This window comes from Madurella fahalii (assembly GCF_045866475.1).
Source record: "Madurella fahalii IFM 68171 DNA, scaffold_3, whole genome shotgun sequence".
Classification (NCBI taxonomy): Eukaryota; Fungi; Ascomycota; class Sordariomycetes; order Sordariales; genus Madurella; species Madurella fahalii.
The window spans coordinates 3,335,913-3,356,004 of record NW_027263973.1 but is presented as its reverse complement, the minus strand read 5'-3'; the positions used below and the strand labels follow the sequence as shown (position 1 = coordinate 3,356,004).

Below are 20,092 nucleotides of genomic sequence, written 5' to 3'. Positions count from 1 at the left end.
GCGGACGCAACCGTAGTCAAGCCTTCCCGTCGGCAGCCCTCTTTGCAAGGGAAACCTGGTTCGGAGACAGTCAAGACAAGACGAACGCAGGAGCAGCTTTGCCCTTGGAGCGGTCCGCGCGATACCGCACTAGGCCGCCGCTTGCCCCGACGTCTCCAGTGTTTTGCATCCGGGAGCTTCCCCGGTCGCGCACGCATCTTGTCCTGAGGTAGCAGGCAGTACATGACAACGGGGTCGCTCTTCAGGCGACTCCATCCAAGCTGCCGACGGCGTGGGCTGGGATCTGGCATGTTGTGTTGTCAATCTATGCAGCAGCCAACCTATCATGCCTAGTGTTCAGGGTCTTACAATCAGGGTAATTTAGACAGAAAGAACGATGACTTGGTGAAGACAATCATGGTCGAGTCGCAGAGGAGCAAGGCACTTTCCCGCTAACGTTGCATGGTGAGAGATGAGAGCAGCTACCTGCCGTCAGTTTAAACTCTATCCCCCGCGTGGGGCTGTCGTGGCTCCGTTGCGCCCTTCCCGATCAGGAAAGTTCGCAGGGAAGCTGACCGAGTCCCTTCCACACCGCAAACCGCAAAAGCGCAACGTCGAAGGACCTGCTCAAATCTCCCGGCCGCCCATTGACCGACAATTACCGTGGCAAGCCCCCCAATCTAGAGTTGCTCGTCCTTTGGGTCTTCATTGGGCGCCTCTTTTTTCTGATGTCGGGTCTTTGCCTGACCAATACTGAGAAGCAGATCTGTTGCGTTCGGCATTTGATGGATCCAAAGATGTGGACTAGGCGGTAGTCGAATCTGGGACCGACAGCTTGCATCACCGAGAAGGGTGTGGGTTGCGTCAGCATCCGGAGGCCAGTAGAAGGAATAGGCTCTCTTTGCGCCCCTCCCGTCCTGGATCGGAAGCCTTTCCGTGCCCTCCACTTCGGTGTTCAAGGGTGCCAAGCTCGGTTGAACCAGGCGGGAATGGGAGCTGCCGTGGAACATAGTGTACATTCACTCCTATCTCGACAAAATGCTGCAGTTGTCCTGCTGAGCCATCCGCAATAAGCCAGCCACCCTACTCTTGATAGTTTTCGCCCCAGCAATGATCAGCTGTTGATGTGTTCAAGGCCACTGCAAGCGGCACGGGCCCTATCAGCTCAACACCGTTTTTGCCTTTTACAACCACCAGTTTGGCCAAAATGACGAGGCCGCAGCACACTGGGTACACCGTCATCTGGCACTGCATACAAGATGGTGACAGGTTTTATCTCGTTCTACCCTACATCAGGAACCCCACCGGCTAGTTGTTAGGCTGCAAGTTAGTGATTACCCACGCAGTTGTCAAACGTTGTCAAAGTGTCGCATGGCCCGGGCTGTCCGAATGCATCACGATGCTTGTTGTCATGTTGACCGGGATTTCGGGATCAGCAGGCACAGATGCATTCTCTTGTGTTGCGCTGCAGCGGCTCCGAGAGATCAGAACAGTCCGAGATCGAGATCGGAGAGAAAAGGTTGCTTCCCAAAAACGGAAGGCAGAATCAAAGAGCAAAATCCCTTACTTGCGCCCATGTTACCTTGTCAAAACCGTCCGACAGTAGTGACCTGCCATCGGGGCCGCTTCTGAGTCCTCACGCAAGAGCAAACATCTGGTAGCGGTAATCCTCCGATCATACACAAACGGACTGGCGAGAACCACTTATTTGACAAAGAGATTGGTCAGAAAGGAAACGAAGCCTGATCGCATTTCCGGTCGCAGAAAAACCGCCGATGTCAATTTTGATGATGATCAGCGACGTAGCTGAAGCACGTTCAGGCAACATGGCCGCCGACGCTGCGTGGACGATCAAAGGTCACCAAGTAAACTCTGGCCATCGAGTCGGATGCATCACACACTGAGCGAATCTTCCACCGACAGAACGACAGGATCCGTCTTACACGGATCAAGTTAACAACTGAGCCGTAAATAACATCTCGCAATCAGGTCTCCCCCCTATCGTAACTCAAAACTCTAATAACCAGACGGCGAACAAAACCGAGGCAACTTCCCGAACGCTAATCTTAGAAGTATCTTCCAAACAACCCCCCCCCCCCCATCTCCTGATCCATCACAAATCACCAAAACACCTCAACCTAGCACATAGAAATAAGAAAAGCACACTAATAAAATAATAATATCAGTAATTAAAAAGGCCACCACCCAGCCAGAAAAACAAGCCACTCAACCATCTCCTGACCGTGCCCAGCGCCCCAATGAAGCACCGCGCTCGTCCCCAACCAAACCATCGCCAAGGCCATGGTCCAGAATGACGTCCACGAGTCAAACACGGCCACGCTCCCCAGCCCATTGTACCCGCCGTTGACGTACGGCCCGTACGCCCCACCCGTCAGCCGCTGGCTGTGCACCATGGCCGACGTGACTGTCCAGAAGAGCATGAGAAATGCGAGAAGGGTCAGGGACGGGTCCCGGAGCAGGCTGTCTGCCTGCTCTTCCTTGGTCTTCTCCTCCTTCTCCTCTGTGCGCTTCTCTTCCCCTCCCGTGGGCCGCGCCTGTGTGCGGAGGTCGCCTTGCTCGAGGGCGGCGTCGGGTCGGGAGTCTTGATGCTTGTACGCGCGGGTGAAGTGGGTTGAGAGGTTCTCGATGATGGCGCGGAGCGCGGAGTTCTCGTGGCGGAGGGCTTGTAGTTGCTAGCTAACCAGGTCGAGCTGGCGGGTGTGCTCGTCGAGTTGGCGTGTATGCTCGTCTAGTTGGGCGTGGACGGTGGACTTGATGTCGCCCAGGACCTCGCGGATGTGAGATGCTTCTCGGTCTGTTAGCTCCCGCCCGAGTTGGTCCTCGACCCCTCGGCGCTGGTCCCTGATTGAGGCTTCAAAATTATCAGTATGGTCAAACGACGCTTGGGGACTCCCGCTCGCACTGCCGAAGGGAGGGGACTGATCTATGCTGGGGATGAAGAATTGCAGCCATTGAGACCCCCACTGCGCGAGTATAGACGCTGCGGTCGGTTGTGCAGCAGTTAGCACTGTGAGCGCCGGCCTGTGATTCCCCGCTGAGCGGGCGTCCCATGGTTTGTCGGACTGCTCTCCGGGTTCATCTGCATGTTTATCGGCCTCTTTTATTTGAGACTCGTCAGAAGATTTGCCATTGGGCTTGCCGTTGCCACGAGGAGAGCTGCCATCAGAAATGTTGTTAGAAGAGGGGTTTTCCCTAATGGCGTTGATGCTAGGAGGTTGACGCTCTCCCCATGGCTGGTTTTCATGTGTCAATGCAGTACTGCCCCCTAAGGGTTGTTCATCCGCTTCGTTGTTCCAGTTCGATCTGGTGGCTCCTCCCGACTTACTAGTCAAGTCATTTTCCGGCTTCCAGTTTGGATTAAATCCTCCTCTAGGGGCACTGGATTTTGAAGGGTTGTCAGGGTTCACAACTTCGCTTAGAGTCCGTTCAGGAAGGGGTGGAAGTAAACACGGGTCGGTGATAGGGGCTTGCGGTGTGTGCTCCTTCGACCATTCACTTACATCAACTTGGATACTTTCCGTTTCATCATGTCCCGGCTTTTCAGTAGGTATTTCAGCATCGGAAGCCTTTCCGAAACCATTAGCTCCACGGTTCTCGTTCTGGGGGCCCGCATCTTGCGGGTCATTATGAACGTCGCGGATTCCTGTTGGGTTAAGGTTTGGGATTTCATCGAGATGGTCATCCGCGCCACCGGAACCTAGAAGGCTAGGCAGCTCAACAGTATCAGATGACGAAGGAGAGGTCTCCTGCAATCCAATACTGGCGGAACGCCTGCCCTTCGGGCTCTTGGCCTTAAAGGTATCCTTCAATGCTTCTATGTAAATTGGAGTCTCGGGCATTGTGACTGTTTACTCCCCGTCCGCTTAGCAGTTGGCGGTGTATGGAACTCCGATCAGAGGCGCTGCTGGCGGGCTCTGAAGTAGCGTGGGGATGCTTAGAGGCAGGTTTATGTAACGGTTGTTGTAGTATACTATCAAACGAATATGTTTGGTGAACAACATATGATATGGCTGTTCATCTTTAATAGTGTGCGAGACAACAAAGACCTCGTATGTGTGTTCATGCACCGTTAGGCTATGTTTAACAGTACTACGAATGGGATTGTTCAGATGCCAGTCCGGACAAAGCCTAGAAGATTCTGAAAAATAGCACAATACAAGTGTTTGGCTGCCTAGAAATGACGGGTTTTGACGCTTTGTATGCAGTCCTGACAACATAGAAGAATAGTAGCGGGTATCTGATATCCACGGTACTCTCCTGATCTCACTTGGTTGTAGATATGTCGTGTCTGGAGTGACTACTAGCTTGGGAAGCAATATTAACTTGGGTAAACACCGCTACCGAGGTCGTAAATCGATCCTCTATCTACACACAATCGATTCCAGTGGTAAGTCCCATATCGCTTCGCTTTTCACCATTTCACATGGCTCCGGGCTAGAATCACACATCCCTCCTTTCCCCACCCCCTGGTGAGCGGGCGACACCACCTACCTAAGCGATGTGGAAGTAAGGTCGGGGCTGTCTTCAGAAGCCACAAATGGGACCGCTTGAATTGTAGAAGCGTTGTGTGGTGTACGTTAATGAGCTGGGTTGATCTTAGGCGACATGAGCGCGGCGTAAGGAGCGGTGGATTTCCGGGTGAGCAGAAAATCTTGCTGCTACTCCCGTTCTCTCACTGACTCCAGGAGCGGAGTGTGAGAAAGTATTAAGGGATGTGCATGGTTGCGAGATTACCCGCTTTTGATAGCATAGCTCGCCTGTGGCGATGCCCACGAAGCTGTAAGGAAAGATCATTCAGGGGGTCAGAGGACATAGGCACATATGTTGCCGGCCCGGCAAAACCAAAGCCCTACTGGCAGGGAGGACAGTAATGGCTAGAACGGCTAGGAGAATGAGGGCATTGTTGAGGATGAAGGATGCTGTTTGCAACGTGGCGAAAGGGCGTTGCGACTCCGGTAGCAAAGGCCACAACTCATATGGCTGTTCGGACCAAGAGAAGCGACACAACTACCTGGACATCCGCCAAGTCTCAATGCTTCAAGTTCCGAACAATACGTCGCGGAAACTAGACCCACTGATCATGGAAACCTTGAAATCCCCCGACAGAAGACATAGCAGGATCAGTCATCAAGGAGGTAGGGTGATGCGAAAGCCTGGTTTAAAAATATTGATCTGTACAGTATCCAAGAGCGAAATTAAGCTGGTAGCTTGAGCCACAAGCCTAGCGAGGAGGATGCTCACCTACATGATCGGCCTAACCCAGTGTCAGCAAGACGGCCTAGTCGGCTTGTTGGGAAGGAGATGTCGGACCTCAGCAGCAGTGCTAGCGTCCGAAGCGAAGCCTATCCCGACCGAGCGGAAAACCAAGGTGTAGATGTCGGGCACCGAGAAGAAGAGACTAACGCGGAGAGTGTATGACATGAGTTGAAATTGCTGGCCGTGGATGACCATTACCCGCGGCAAGACGAGGGAAGACAGCGGAGCCGAGTAGTGTGACACCTAAATTGTGCCTCGTCATGTAGATGATGGAATAGACGTCAGGTTGCTGGCAGAATGGCTGAGCAGGAATTTTCCGCCATGGCTGACGATTTCCGGCATGAAGAGCAGCAATAGCAAGAGCAGCATGTAAGGCAGTATTGTAACAAAGTACGGCGTACGTGCATGACCGGAATCATAGCGGGAGATGAGGCAAGAATAAAGGCGTTTCCACTGGGCGCTGTGAAATATGATACAAAGTTCTCGGGGATAGAACAGACTCCAGCACAGTCTCCGACAGGGTCCATGCTGCCTTTCGTCTCAGCGATGTTGAGGAGGGAGGCCCAACATCAGTCAGAAACGAGCATGAGAAGAGGTAAAAAGAGAGGACATATCGGCAGCAAAGCAGTACACAACGCAGGAGGGTCAATAAATATCTCCGCCTCCCCATCGTGCTCGGTGTGGAGGACGTGGTTGCTACTATAGCTCGGCAGCTCGGTGCCACGTTTCTAGGGCGCGTAGCTCTCAAGGCTTAGTTCGCTTGATGATGCAGAGCCGCCATTACGACCTCAGGCTTGTTTTCACCTGGCGTCTTGTCAGCCATAAGCACTGTACCAGTTGTCTAAGCACTCCCCGAGAGCGACCCCCAGGTCTCTGGATAGGCATTAGTGGCCGGTATACGCCACAGCTCATGTTTATCGTTCATGCCTGATGAGAATCTTACGCTTCATGATTGTGGTGTTGCGAGAACTCAAGTGCTGCCGGGCGTTCTTCTCGGGTTCACTTGGTAGTCCTGAGGTCTAAGTGAGTCTTTATCATCGCTGAAACCGTGTCTTTGGATGTGGGATGGTCGCAATACCAAAGCTGCACAGCCTTGTTCACTCTTGCTCACTCGGGCTGACCAGCCAATTTTCTGATTAAGCAAGCCAAGAATCCTCGACACGCATCTCTCTAGGATGGAACCTAAACAGAGGTAGAAAGTAGCGGGCTGGAGTGCGCTGTGAAAGAAGGCTTGTGTGTGCCAAGAAATGGAAGGTACGGTGCGACGTCATCAACCCCACCGTATATAATACTGTCCAGAAGCTAGGAAGTAACGATTGACCAGGATCGTGTTCGACCTAACGTGCAGTCGCAATTCGAATTATTCATCGGCCAGCAGTCCGCCGGCAGAAAGAAAAGAGGGCTTGAAGAAATAAAAACGAATAAAAAAGGTTATCGAAAGGAATACGGACGGGAAACGCCTAGACTGACCCTGGGAGGTTGTGGACGGTCTTACGGAGTCTTTGACAAAGGCAGATGAAAGGGCTGGCAGTGCGCCGGTCCACATCCTGGCCGAGAGCTCTGGAGACCAGCCAGACACGTTATCACCCTGCAGGTCCGAGGCGGTGTTTCGGCGCATCTGCACCTCTCTGCCGCCATCCACGGCCAGCAGACGCGCGGATTAAGGGCCTTGGCAAGGAGATTGCCGATGAATATGCTTCTCTCAGAGCCCGCTACGGTACGTCGGGGCCCCGTCTGTTCTCGCAGCGCATGGAGTCCTGACACATTGAGTACTCAGCCGCCCCCAAGCATCCCGTTGTGCTTGCTCACGGCTTGTTAGGATTCGCCGAGTTGAAACTCGCCGGCTCCTACCTGCCCAGCATCCACTACTGGCGTGGCATCAAGGAGGCACTCAGTGCTCACCGTACGACAGTCATCACCGCCTCTGTGCCCCCCAGCGGCTCCATCGAGAAGCGGGCAGCCAAGCTGGCCGAGGAGATCGAAGTCCAGGCCAAGGGGAAGAGCGTCAACATTGTAGCGCACAGCATGGGCGGCTTGGACGCCCGCTACATGATCTCGCAGCTCCACCCTACAGGCGTCGACGTCAAGTCCCTTATCACCGTGGCCACGCCGCACCACGGTAGCCCGTTTGCCGACCATCTCATTGATACAATCGGGCCCTTCTACCTGCCGCGGCTGTACCGCCTCTGGGAGCAGACTACGGGCTGGGAGCCCAGCGCTTTCGCCCAGCTCACGACAAAGTACATGACGGAGGAGTTCAACCCCAGGACACCCGACGACCCGAATGTGCGCTACTTCTCGTACGGTGCCATGGTCAAGGATAGGCCGCCCTTGCTGAGTCCATTCCGCCACTCCCACCGTGTCATCGAGCAAGCTGAGGGGCCGAACGACGGTCTCGTCAGCGTCGAGAGCAGCAAGTGGGGAACGTACAAGGGAACCCTGCTGGGCGTCAACCATCTCGACCTGATCAACTGGAGCAATAGGCTGCGTTTCACCATGCAGAAGTGGATGGGCCATCCGCCGTCGTAAGCCAATGCCTTGCTGCTATGCGAGCCACTGTTAGACCCTTCTAACGTGATATCGGTTTACAGATTCAACGCCGTTGCCTTTTACCTCGATATAAGCGACATGCTCGCGAAAGAAGGGCTTTGAGTCGACGTGAGTCATGGAAAGTCAGGCTCCGTGACGAGTCTCCCTGCTCGTAAATGCGACTTCGGGTACTTCCTAGTCATGCCTATTCTTCCGGTGCATCTTATGCAGCATCGTTTGGGTCTTTTGACACGAAAAAGCCGGAGTTAACAGTGTTGGCTCGCCGGTGGTGTGCACATGAGGACATGTGCCATCGTTTTGGTATGCTCTACGGATGACATACACACTTTGGACAACCTTGACCTGTCGGGGACTGGGTAGATTTAATGACAGCCCACCTCTTGCAAAAAGGTCGGTAGAGGGGCAGTGACAGCAATATCTGTCAAGTCGGGCCCGGTGTGGTATGTAACGATGCTCCTTCTCGGTTTTTTTTTTTTTTTTTTTTTTTTTTTTTACTTTTGGCGTTTCCCTTCGGGTTCTAGCTTTTTCGAGTCCACTGACAAATGGGCAGGCATAGAACGACGGTTTCCCCTCGTACAACTGCATTATCTACCAACGTATGGCCGCATCCAGGCTCACCTTGGCTGTATCAGTCGGCTCTGCCACATCATTGCGAAGGGCGGCGCGTGAAGAACTTGTGGAATAAACCCGTTAGTTTACGACGGAATTTAACGGAATAAAGTACTCCGATGGAAGTGGTATTGTTTGACAAGGCAAGGCACATGGTTTCTCAATATCGCCAAATATGATCCGGATGGGCAACACTTGGTGTGAGAGTGCTGAGCGTGTGGGGTCAGAATCTGATCTCATGATGCCTGGGGCACGCACTCGGAAGATGCCGCGACCTATTGTTGGTTGGGCATGCTCATGTCAGGATGGACCAGTCATCCTAGACAATAGGAAAGCAACATTCTGTCACGGGGATAAACTGCATTAGTTGGCTGCAACCTGTATGTCGTTGTGGGTGAGAACAGTCCGAGTCGGCATCCATTATGTATGTGCCCTCGAGCAGTGCTCTGTGCCGCAGCCGGCAGTCGGACACACCGTGGCATTTGGGGTAACATTGAGAGAGCGAGGTGGAGGCTTCTCCAACGTTACAGCGAGGTTCCAGAGTTTGACAGAATCCAGGCTTCATGGCATGGGAGTAGCAACCAAGAGCAGGGTCCCACAGTTTGCCTTCCTCTTTAAGAGTTTTACGTGTCACAATCACAACGCTATGCGGGCTGGATTGGCCCGCTACAGCAACTTGAGAAACGATGCTGTACTTCCCTGTGCTGCGTGGTGCCTACAGCACTTCGCTTGGTGAGGAGCTTGCGGCCGAGCTCGCGAGGAAATCGGGAAAGATACTGCGCATTTATCGTAAAGAATGAGAACCAGGACAGGCGGGTAGATACTTTAAGTAGAACTGTCCAAAATGCTTGCTTGAGGCGACCTGGCGCTGCAGGGAAGGAATGAGAGTTCGTACGTGGAGAGTTTGGGAAGACTTGGCGATCGCCCAGGTGATGCCCAGCCGGCCGATCGGCGAACGCTTTCCCTGTCCAGGATTAGCTTTGGTTCCCCACAGAATCCTTGGCCAAAGCCCCTGCAGCCTTGCCAATGGCATTCCAGGCTTCGAACCCAACCTCCTCCTCCTTCCCCAGGTTCCTTCTGCATGAGGCGACAGTCATGACTCCAGCAATACAAGACAATGTGGGGTTCTGATGTGTGTACATGCCATCCGAAAGTTCCGTGACCTGAGCCCTGCCCACAAACCTGCCAGCTGAACCTTCTCGCGCCTCCACACTCAATGGCATCCCATACGGTAATTGTACCGATCGTCTTTAGGACTGGAGCAGCAGACCTCGAAAGTCACAGTTCTTCTCCGAGCACGCCTACTCAACTCGGTTCATTGTTGCGTTGAAGGCCGCAGGTAACATCGGTAAGAGTTACGAAAGGCTTACGGTTGTCACTGCAGGAGGGTTCCTTGGTGAAAGCAAGCGCAAAGCCACCTCCGTCGGGACCTTACCTATCCCCGCCCCTGTTAATATTTCACAGCTTCATGCTACTTCACAGGCTGGGCATGAATGCTCCAGTGCCGCCTGCACTCTTGTACATCGCGGTTGGCGCGTGGCCTCCACCTTGGCCGTCCTTGATGCTCTTGGCATGCACGCAGCAGAGGCTTCGTGCCTTGTCCCACATCATGAACCCCCCGCTTGAGGCCCATGACTGGCTCAGCCTAGGAGAGAGACATGGCTCTTCCCTACATCACGGAATGAGTACCGAACACGACAGAAGAGTTTTGCGGCGACGGGCGCCACCATCTGCCGCTCTCACGACCTTCCTAATCTATCAATTTCCTGGCTCGCCGAGGGTGTGGCCCTTTACTTGACAAAATGTAGTTTCTACTGACTGTTGTTACCATTATCTCTGTGTCACCACCGGCCCTCCGCGTCCCATCCCCGTGTGCGTGTCCTTGTCCCGGTTTCGTGCGCTGCCTTCCGCCTACAAAACCCACTCTGAATCTGCCCCTTCTCTGCAGTGCTGTTGTGCTCACGCCAACTCTTATGGCCTGTACCGTGTTTACCAGTCTTCAGTCTTGTGTATCCCCAGCACCTGGGTTACCTTAACCTTGTGTTTCCAGCTGATCGCCCGCATCGACCTTAGAATAACGAAACTTGCCCCCCTTTCCCTCCTAGTCTCTCTTCCTATCAGCGTGCCTGCACCACATTCTTCAGCTACATAGATCTTATGATATTTGTGGGGCCCATGAGGTTCACCAAGATGGCGGCCGCGTTGGCGGCAATACACTCTAGCCTTGTCGGTGCTGCGTCGACGTTTATCCCGACGAGACCTCCGGCGGTCCCACTGGCCGTACGATCGCCATACCTAAATTCTTGGCTCCAGTGCGGGCCAGAATGCATCCTCCCCGGTTCCTGGCCACGGTTTTGGACGTAGGGTTCTCTCACGCCGCCCCATCGCTATCTCCTCCGAAAGTGTGACAATGGCTAACCATCACACAGGGCCCAGGTTCAGGGCTGGCAAGGTTACGTAACAGTTGATGGGGCAGCCTATAACTGGATGGGAGGAGCGCCCGGGCCGGGACCAGTAAACCAGGTGTCACTGGAGTACACGTCGACCAAGAGCATTTTCACGTTCGATGTTGACGGGAAGGTTACGCTGACAGTCACGTTCCTGTCCCCCGTCTACCCCGATGACATGGCGAGGCAGTCCCTGCAGTTCTCTTATATTTCAGTCAAGGCCAAATCTTCGGATGGGGCCCCACATAATGTCCAAGTATACATGGACGTCTCTGGGGGTATGCGCCTTGGGTCCCAATGGCCATCGCAGTCCGCCTAACGAGCAGAACAGAATGGACTAGCGGGGATCATTCTCAGGTTGTCGAGTGGGACACGAGCACATCCAACGATATCGTGTACCACCGCTTCTCCCGCGCAAACCAGCAGCAATTTGTTGAATCTCGCGAAATTGCGAGCTGGGGACAGTGGTACCTAGCTACTCGTTCCGGCAATGCTGTAAGAACCGAGCCATCGAATGCGAGGACCGGAATATCTGACCTATCCGACGGACAGATGACCTGGCAGATTGGCCAAGACACGGTGGTACGAGACCAGTTCGTGAATAACGGACGGCTCGCCAATACGAAGGAGACAAACTTTCGACCGGTTAGCGACCGTTGGTAAGCCGACTCCGAGCACCTGGCCATGAACGGGTACTGCTAGCTGAGACTGACAAACCAAACAGGCCTGTGTTTGCATTCTCTCACGACCTAGGTGATGTCAGGGAAGAGGTGGAGAGAGTCTTTACTCTCGGCCTCATCCAAGATCAAGTTATCCATTTCGCGGGCCTGAGTGGCGAGTTAACGGCGGTGCCGGGGCTATGGTCATCTCACTATGACAACGAGATCTCGGCTGTTGTGGCGTTCTACAACGACTATCAGCATGCCACCGAGGTGTCTTCCGTTCTTGACCAGAAGATACAGACAGATTCGGAGAGGGCAGCTGGAAAGAATTATGCCATCGTCACGACACTTGCCGTCCGTCAGACATTCGGTGCTCTGCAGTATGCCGGCACTTCGTCAAAGCCTTACATTTTCCTCAAGGAGATCAGCTCAAACAGCGACATCCAAACTGTCGACGTTATCTTCCCCGCGTACCCCATCATCCTGTATCTCAATGCGTCTCTCGGCAGATACCTGCTGGACCCCCTGTTCGAGAACCAGGAGAGCGGAGCGTATCCGAACGCCTGGGCCATCCACGATCTGGGCACCTTTCCCGTGGCCCGGGGGTATCCGGCCGGCAACGACGAGCCTATGCCGTTGGAGGAATGCGGCAACATGATCATCATGAGCCTCGCCTATGCTCAACGCACCGGTGACGTAGGCTACCTCTCGGCTCACTACCCTAAGCTGTCCCAGTGGGCCGAGTTTCTCGTCAACGACTCGTTGATCCCATCGCACCAACTCAGCACAGATGACTTTGCGGGACCATTAGCGTAAGTCGTCACTCTCCTTCCCTGTTTCCAAAGTCCGCATCCATACTGACAACCGTTCTACAGCAATCAAACCAACCTAGCCATCAAGGGCATCATCGGCCTGAAAGCCATGTCCCAGATTGCCCAGCTGACTAACAACTCCGATCCCTTCAGCGCCATCGCTGACAGCTACCTCACGCAATGGCAGAATTACGCCATCAACTCGGACGCAAACCCGCCTCACACAACCCTAAGCTACGGCGACGCCGACAGCCACGGTACCACCCCCCGCTCCGTTCCTGTCCCTCCCAAACCATTCACTTACGCAAGCCTTACTAAAACTCCCAACCCGCAAACAGGCCTCCTCTACAACATCTACGCGGACGCCCTCCTCTCGCTCGACTTCATCCCCCGGTCCATCTACGACATGCAGAGCGCCTTCTACCCGACGGTCGCCAACGAGCACGCCGTGCCCCTGGATACGCGGCATAACTGGGCCAAGTCCGACTGGGAGATGTTTGCCGCCGCCGTCGCGAACACGGGGACGAGGGACATGCTCATTGAGAAGCTGGCCAACTGGGTCGGGGCGACGTCGAGCGACAGGGCTATGACGGATCTGTTTGATTCCGAGACGGGGGGGTTCCCGCGGGACGGGCCGACGTTTGTGGCGAGGCCGGTTGTGGGGGGGTTTTTTGCTTTGTTGGCTTTGCCCCAGTGAGCCACAAGATACTACACTATCTTGGGAGGTATAGGGTTTTGGAGGGTCGAGGTCGTCCGAGGGCGGGTGAAGGGCTGTTGCCGTTGCCGTTGTTGCTGTTGCCGTTGCCGTTGTTGCTGTTGCCGTTGCCGTTGTTGCTGTTGCAGCTTTTGTATTGTTTTGGGGTGGTTGTAAAGTGAGGTAACAAGTACACACAGGACTCAAGTGCGCTCGTTCTAGCACATTCCGGATGCTCCTCTACTTTTATAATATATGATGATGAAATTACTGCGACGCCTCATTCCAAATTACCATCTTGGGGATTATCTCGTGCAATTCGGGGACGCTGGTTGGATGGCTTGGCTGCAAGCCGGGTAGCATGGAAGCTGTTGTGAAGTCTCTATTTTCATGTGCCAGGCAATTTGCGCCTTTGCCTATCCGGGAAAAGAAGATAAGGTATGGGGGGCATGTAGCACAGCAGATATTGAACCTGCTGCTTCGTCTATTGGATGCCACCTGAGGGAGCTGAGTGGCGCGGTTGATGGTTCGATGATTTGATGATGTGACGGGGAACCAAAGGAGCAGAGCGAGGGGTTGTGCCCAATGGTTAGTGCCGGCTGTTGCATGCTGGCTGTGATCTCAGTCGGTAAGCGCAAAGACCGCTAAGTGATCAATGCGTCTACGGTTAATGGCATCCTTGAGGTATATCAGTAACATGAACAAGGGTCTGCCCAACAACCGCATGAATTTCGTCGCACGGCAAAACAACCGCAAAGCAACGTCAACACTGGTCTAGTGTTATTAATAAATGTAGAGGGAATATAAACAACACTACCTTTGGCCAGAAAAGACGTTCTTCCCTCCTGTTTTGTTTCCTCGTCTCTTTGAACGCAAGGCCGATCGTCAACCAGGGGACCAGGCCAGCATTGCCGTGTGACAGGCCCGCCGTTAGCCGAAGACCCCCAACCATATCCGCCAGCATAAAACCCACTGCAGTGACGACAACTCCACCTTTCCGCAACACTGAGGCCATCCCACTTCCGCATCCTCTCCAACACCGGTTTCGACCCTCACTAAAGTCCAGACAGAAAGTGGGAGAAGTAGCACGTGTTGTATAGCGTCGTCGATTTGACGATTTGAACGTACCGGGTTTCCCCAACAGCCTTTGTTCGCAGCCAAGATCCAAACTTCGGGGGTCCGATTGGCAACCGAACGGTCAGCCAACCGTGCACGAACTTCGACAGGGCCACAAGCCATGAATCCTCTCCAGGCGAAGAAGGTTGACATTAAGGTGCGTCGAGTTTTGAATTATCGGCTGCTAGGAGGGCCGATGACCATATGGCAGCCGGGGAAAGAAATCTACCCAAGGAATGTCGTGGTTAACGCGTTCTCTTGACCCCGCAGTCCCTCTCCCCCGAGGAGCAGCGGCTCTTCAGGTTGTACGGCAAGCTGCCGACGCGCAGCGACCATTTCGCCAAGCATCTCAAGGAGCGCAAATATTTTGACAGCGGCGACTATGCCATGAGCAAGGCGGGCAAGGGCGACAGTGTCGACACGGGCGCCGTCGGCAGCCAACACCCGGTGCCCGAAAACATCCCCCACCTCTCGAGCCCTGTCAGCGGTCCCAACGGCATCGGCAGTCTGTTGCACCCGCACATCCATCACCAGCACCACCCCGGCATGCAGGCTGGCAGTCCCGTCAAGGAGAGCAGCTTTCTGAACCGCGAGACCAGCGCCGAGGACGTCGAGGCGGCCACCGACGAGCAGCAGCAACAGCAGCAGCAGCAGCAGCAGCAGCAGCAGCAGGCCGCTGGCAAAAACCCCCAAAGTGCAACCGACGACCGACAGGATATTCCAATCCGGCGGTGAAATATGTGCGCCTGCAAAGCTGCTACAAGTTTTACGAACATGAAACTCGGGATTTCAATCGAAGCATGAGCTACTCTTGCAGCCAAATAACCGCCGGGCTGTGTTCACCCCTTCTTCGGAATGTGTGCGGAGTTTCACGGTCAGGACAGAAGGTACTCCAAGACTTATGAGATCATGAAAAACAAAACTCTTGCGGCGTTGGGCTGATCCTCCCAGACGGTGACGACAGAGGATGGATAACGGGATTGGGACTTGTCTTGATTTTTGTATTTATCCCTATCTTTGGCACAGGCCTATTTTTGTGGTTTCTATGAGCCGGTGCCTTGTCTCCTTCGGCCTACAGCACACTTCCACCTTCTCGTTTATCTGCGGCAGACGGGGTAACGGAGAGATTGAGCACCCGGTTTGCGGATAAGGTCTCGAGGTTTGCGGCAAACAGCAAGAACGAGTACGGGAGAAGGTGCGTACACGAGAGCAATTCCCTCCGCAGTTTGGGGTTTCTTGCTATCTGTACTACATGTAACTTCCTTTTGTTGGTAGGAAGTAAATGGATTCTTCTCTGGGCGAAGATTTGCCGACAAATCCTCAAATGGGTTTGGACCCGGTCTGCAGTGAGCCCAGCGGCGCACTCCTCAAGAGTTCCAACACAGTCGATACCACGACCTAACACCTTCCACTGATCCCGCTCTCCGTTGTCGGAGTGTCTGGTGAGTCCCTGGCTGAGGTCGGTGTCGCGGTCCGAGGCGCCTGGATGCCCAACCCCCTCCTGACGATTGCGCACGAGCCGCTTGGGCAGCGACAGAGCGGCATTAAGGGTGTGTAGGTAAAGGTAGGTACGTACAGCATGTACTTCAAAGCTCGAGCGCCTTCTTCGCCATCGCTAGCGCCCCCTCAAACGTCTTGTTCCCACCAATGAAGCCCGACGCATGCACGAAGACGGAGCCGCTAACGCCCGATATCTCATCCAACTCCTCATCACGGAACCCCCTCCAGGCCTCGGGAAGCGGTTTTCGGCTCTCAAACGAGTCCTTGGCGACCGGCACACACTGGATCCGCCACTTTGCGTCCGGCGTGGGCTTCTCGGGGTACAGCACGTACAGCACCTTGCCGCCCGCGGGCTGCTGCTCCTCCAGGGTGTAGAGGTGGTCCTTCCACGGCGCCGACTGCCGCTTCAGCACCAAGATGCGACCCTGACCGTCGTACTCGCTCCGCGCGGCAAAGGCCTCGGCAACCACCTTCCGCGCGGGCAGCCAGGCCTGCGTGAAGTAGTCCAGGTCGCGGTCAAACTCCTCGCCGATGCGCTGGCTGGCCAGCTCGAAGCGCTTGTCTTCGGCGTCCTGGGCTGCCGCGGGGTCCTCCGGGACGGGGTCGTTCCAGTTGGGGTTGAGCCGGCCGACCATGGCGCCCAGGGTGAAGCCCCCGTCCGAGAACTTCTTCTGCAGGCCGGCGGCGGCGAGCCCGGCCGGGTCGTAGACGCCGATGCCGTTGTCGTGGGCGTCGAGCGCCTCGATGAAGCTCTCGTAGATCTTGCGCCACACCAGGCCGACCTGCTCGCTGTCCTCGGGCTGGCCCAGGCGGCGAGCCACGATCTCGCGGCCAAAGTGCAGGTACACCAGGCCGGCGCTGCTCAGCCGGGTCGGGCGGCCCGGGAACGAGGTGCCAAAGGTGCGCTGGTGGTGGTCGTAGCGGTTGCGCGCCGCGTCGTACTCGCCGCCGACATCGACGACCGTGTGGCACTCGTCGAGGAGCTTGGGGTCGCGTGTGCGCACCAGCCGCGCGCCCGCATAGGCCGGGATGTGCCGCCGCAGCATGTAGACGGCCAGCGCCTCGTCGGCGTGGAAATGGCCATTGTGCGTGCCGATGGCGACGCCGCCGTTGTCCGTCTTGAGTCGCTTTGTTGCGTTCTCAGCCATTCTTAGGGTTAGCGACCGGATCATGCGACCTTATTGTTGTGGCGTGTTCCTCGGGTTGTAGCAACAGTATTTTTTTAACGTTTCTTTAGGTTCTTGGGGATTTTCGGTCACTATCGGGCCTACTGCTTTCCCCAGTGGTCGCTTTAGCTCCCGTCGTGGGGCCGGTTGTTGTTCGACCCGCCACTTTCCTAATAAAGTAATAGACGGTCCGTGCACTACTTTATTGCTTCTTTGACACAACAATACTCATCAAACAAATGATACCAGTAGGATTAGAATGTTTGAATATGGTATAGGTGAGCAAGATGCTGGAAGTAATGATACTGTACCCCTTTGCGAGTCGACTTAAGGAAGCCCTGATGCTATCAGTTTTATGAATAGAGATGAAGTAAGATAGAACCGAGATCCCGCTATTGCAAAGAACAGGGGACAGCATGTGAAACACTTGCTTGTACACAAATCTTGCTGTGAGGCTTCGGGGCCCTTGGTGGTCTGATCAGGAAGAACACCAACCGGGGAGAGGAGAGCGCGCAAAGCCGGGCATGATTGTCACAATCTACGCCGCCTTCAGAGAATCTACGCGGATTCATGGGCCGATCAATAGGCGCCTGTTACCTGTGATTTCATGCGCATCGACTGCACGCCGCTAGTGGAAACCATCCACACGCAGCTTCTCCAAGGATATGGAAACAATGAACCAGAAACCCGCCGCATAATACTCACTAAGTCCCTTCCACGGCTCACTTCCCTCGACACGATCACCGGGTTCAGTTGTGTTGCCGGCCTTTCTCATCGCCTCCATTGGCATCTGCCGGCATCCTAAGCTATTGCACTCGTACCAACGCCTCAAGACAACTATAGCGTATCGAGTCGGTGCACAAATCTCCCTCATGTTAGCATTTCAGGGAATCGCTGAAAGGGTATGTAAACATATGTTGCGCACTTCACGGCCGGCACATCCTACCTTGGACCAGTAGGGAATGGCTGCCGTTCCTGGGCAGCTGCATGAGATTTCCCATATCGCCCCTCGTCAGCATGGAATCATCGAGTACGGAGGAGTTAGGCAAGAGGTGGCAGAACCACTGATGCCCGGCCCCGGCCCATGTTCGGAGCCGGCCTTAGGAGGGAGGCATTGATCTGGGCTCCGAAAATGGTGGGTCTGGACAGTCATTTTCGGTGAAGTACTTTCCTTGAAATACGTTATCCAACTGCGCATTTTGACGCCTCCTATTGGCTTTCACAATGCCAAGTCTTGGAAATGGCCGAGTGGTCAAAGGCGCCAGGCTATGGTTGTCCTGTTAACTTGACTGTGTTAGTGATTAGTAATGTATCGCACTCTGGTGGCTAAATATGTTATGTTACGCGAGTGACACAGTCAGTTTAAGAAATTTACAGTCCAGCACGCCAAGGATCGAATTTCGAGTTTGTCTGGTAATACGTATGTTACGGTGCCCAAAGGACCTCCAATTCACTCCCATGAGCAATCTGTCGCCCTTCCCGAACCAGGGGTGGGCTGGCGAAACGCGCCATCCAACACGACCGAGAACTTTGAGTGTTCTTCAGCCTTTTTTGTTCAGCAGACCTGCCTATCCTCACACAGAACAGACCGATCAGGCGGCTCTCAAAACCAGGCAGCCACAAACCATCGCGACATTGAGAATTTCTTCCACCATCAATTGGCGACTTCGACGACGTAATGGAAGTCGACGCGCGCAGCCGAGTCGACATCCGGGTGAAAGCAGAAGACGATTCTGTCGACGTCAGAATGGCCGACGACAAGCCCTCATACCGATCATGGAAGAAAAAGTATCGCAAGATGCGCATCATTTTTGATCAAAAAATGCACGAAGGCGAGGAGCTTCACAAGCTTGAGCAGCAGGCCCTGGCTACAGCGCGAAGACTGGCAGTGCAGAAAGAGTAAGTTGGACATCGACTTCGGCCAACTTGTCCCGTTGAGAAAAAAACTCCACTGACATTCATATCATCAGTCGACTACTTGATCTCCTCCTAGATGTCAACAACTCGGCCCAGATCCCGCCGGAAAAGCGGATAGATCTCGCTCTCGACGTCCCTTCGGACGAGGATGCGCTCTTCCTCGACATCGACCAGCCGTCGCATCGCCCTGCCGGCGCTACCCCCCTCAAGTCCTACAAGAAGCTTCTCCAAGAGATACCGCACCCCACGTTTGCCTCAGCAGCCGACCGTTTCCCAGAGCTTCTCGCCGACCTGTCCGCCGGCCGCGACTCCCCCGCCGACCCGGGCCAAGGCCAGTCGCACCCGCCTTCGTTCCTCACAGCCGACGACATTGACAACTACATTTGGGAGATTGACACGCGCCTTGCCGCAACCCAAGACGCCAGCAGTGGCAGCAGCAAACCTGACACCGCCGGCGCCATAACCTCGTCCCTCCTCCCCACCCTCGCCCCTCTCGCTCACCCCAACACCGCCCCCTCCTCCGCCTCAGACAACAAAAACACCCAGCGCGACTTTGCCCTCCGCAACCCGACTTCGGTCTACAACTGGCTGCGCAAGCACGCACCCAAAACCTTCCTCCAAGACGGCGAGCACGACAAAGACTCCAAAGACGACGACGGCCACGGCCATGCCCACCCCAGCTCTTCCAGCCGACGCGGGGGCAAATCCGCGCACGGAGGGAGCGAGCGCGCCCCGCGCGGGGGCGGCGCCGGCAGCGTGCGCAGCAAGCGCGCCCGGGCCTCCGCTGCTGCCGCTGCCGCTGCCGCGGCCGCGGCCGCTGCAGAAGGCACGCTCGACGACGTGGACGACGAGCTGCTGTCGGGGACTGGATACGGCGGTGGCGGCGGCGGAGGTGCGGCCGGCAGCAGCGGCGGAATTGCTACACCCAGCACGCTGGGCGGGCCGGCCAAGGGCAAGCGGAAGAGGGTTGTAGACGACGACCCTGGATATCGGCCTAAGGGCGGTTCCAGCCGGCCGACGAAGAGGAAGAGGAAGAGCGAGGGCTCTGGTGGTGGTGGTGGTGGTGGAGGCGTGGAGGCTACACCGACGGTTAAGAAACCTAGGAAGAGCGCCGGTACTGGTACTAGTGCTGGTGGAGGGGCTGGGGTGGGGGGAGTATCGTCTGGTGCGAAGGAGGCGGAGGATTGATTGGTTGGCTTGTCACTTTGCGCTACTGGGTCTGTGATGGGGGCTGGTTAAAGGTTGGGTCTGGTTTGGGGACTGGGAAAAGGCAGGGCAAGGCAGGGCGAGGGCGAAGGCGAGGGCGAGGGCGAGGGTGAGGGCAGTTTACGTTTTTCTAGACGGAGGATATTGGGCAAGGGTA

The 20,092-nt window shown here is 55.2% G+C and overlaps 6 protein-coding genes across 6 annotated transcripts; 4 read left to right on the top strand and 2 right to left on the bottom strand.

Annotated features, from left to right (window-relative positions):
• Positions 1-2,168: 2,168 nt before the first annotated feature.
• Positions 2,169-3,529, bottom strand: MFIFM68171_06441 (uncharacterized protein; the record flags this gene model as incomplete). Its single annotated transcript, XM_071061861.1, has 3 exons — positions 2,169-2,621; positions 2,682-3,156; positions 3,501-3,529. The coding sequence occupies 3 exons, from the start codon at positions 3,527-3,529 to the stop codon at positions 2,169-2,171; spliced, it is 957 nt and encodes a 318-aa protein (XP_070917962.1).
• Positions 3,530-6,771: 3,242 nt separating this feature from the next.
• TGL2 (lipase 2) lies at positions 6,772-7,908 on the top strand (the record flags this gene model as incomplete). The annotated part of the gene is made up of 3 exons (XM_071061860.1): positions 6,772-6,973; positions 7,034-7,781; positions 7,848-7,908. The coding sequence occupies 3 exons, from the start codon at positions 6,772-6,774 to the stop codon at positions 7,906-7,908; spliced, it is 1,011 nt and encodes a 336-aa protein (XP_070917961.1).
• Positions 7,909-10,605: 2,697 nt separating this feature from the next.
• MFIFM68171_06439 (uncharacterized protein) lies at positions 10,606-13,033 on the top strand (the record flags this gene model as incomplete). Its single annotated transcript, XM_071061859.1, has 7 exons — positions 10,606-10,775; positions 10,845-11,140; positions 11,194-11,357; positions 11,415-11,521; positions 11,587-12,336; positions 12,400-12,593; positions 12,675-13,033. The coding sequence occupies 7 exons, from the start codon at positions 10,606-10,608 to the stop codon at positions 13,031-13,033; spliced, it is 2,040 nt and encodes a 679-aa protein (XP_070917960.1).
• A 1,234-nt stretch (positions 13,034-14,267) lies between these two features.
• MFIFM68171_06438 (uncharacterized protein) lies at positions 14,268-14,881 on the top strand (the record flags this gene model as incomplete). Its single annotated transcript, XM_071061858.1, has 2 exons — positions 14,268-14,303; positions 14,417-14,881. The coding sequence occupies 2 exons, from the start codon at positions 14,268-14,270 to the stop codon at positions 14,879-14,881; spliced, it is 501 nt and encodes a 166-aa protein (XP_070917959.1).
• An 851-nt stretch (positions 14,882-15,732) lies between these two features.
• Positions 15,733-16,794, bottom strand: MFIFM68171_06437 (uncharacterized protein; the record flags this gene model as incomplete). Its single annotated transcript, XM_071061857.1, has 1 exon — positions 15,733-16,794. One exon carries the CDS (start codon positions 16,792-16,794, stop codon positions 15,733-15,735), a length of 1,062 nt encoding a protein of 353 aa, XP_070917958.1.
• A 1,696-nt stretch (positions 16,795-18,490) lies between these two features.
• MFIFM68171_06436 (uncharacterized protein) lies at positions 18,491-19,917 on the top strand (the record flags this gene model as incomplete). The annotated part of the gene is made up of 2 exons (XM_071061856.1): positions 18,491-18,711; positions 18,783-19,917. The coding sequence occupies 2 exons, from the start codon at positions 18,491-18,493 to the stop codon at positions 19,915-19,917; spliced, it is 1,356 nt and encodes a 451-aa protein (XP_070917957.1).
• Positions 19,918-20,092: the final 175 nt, after the last annotated feature.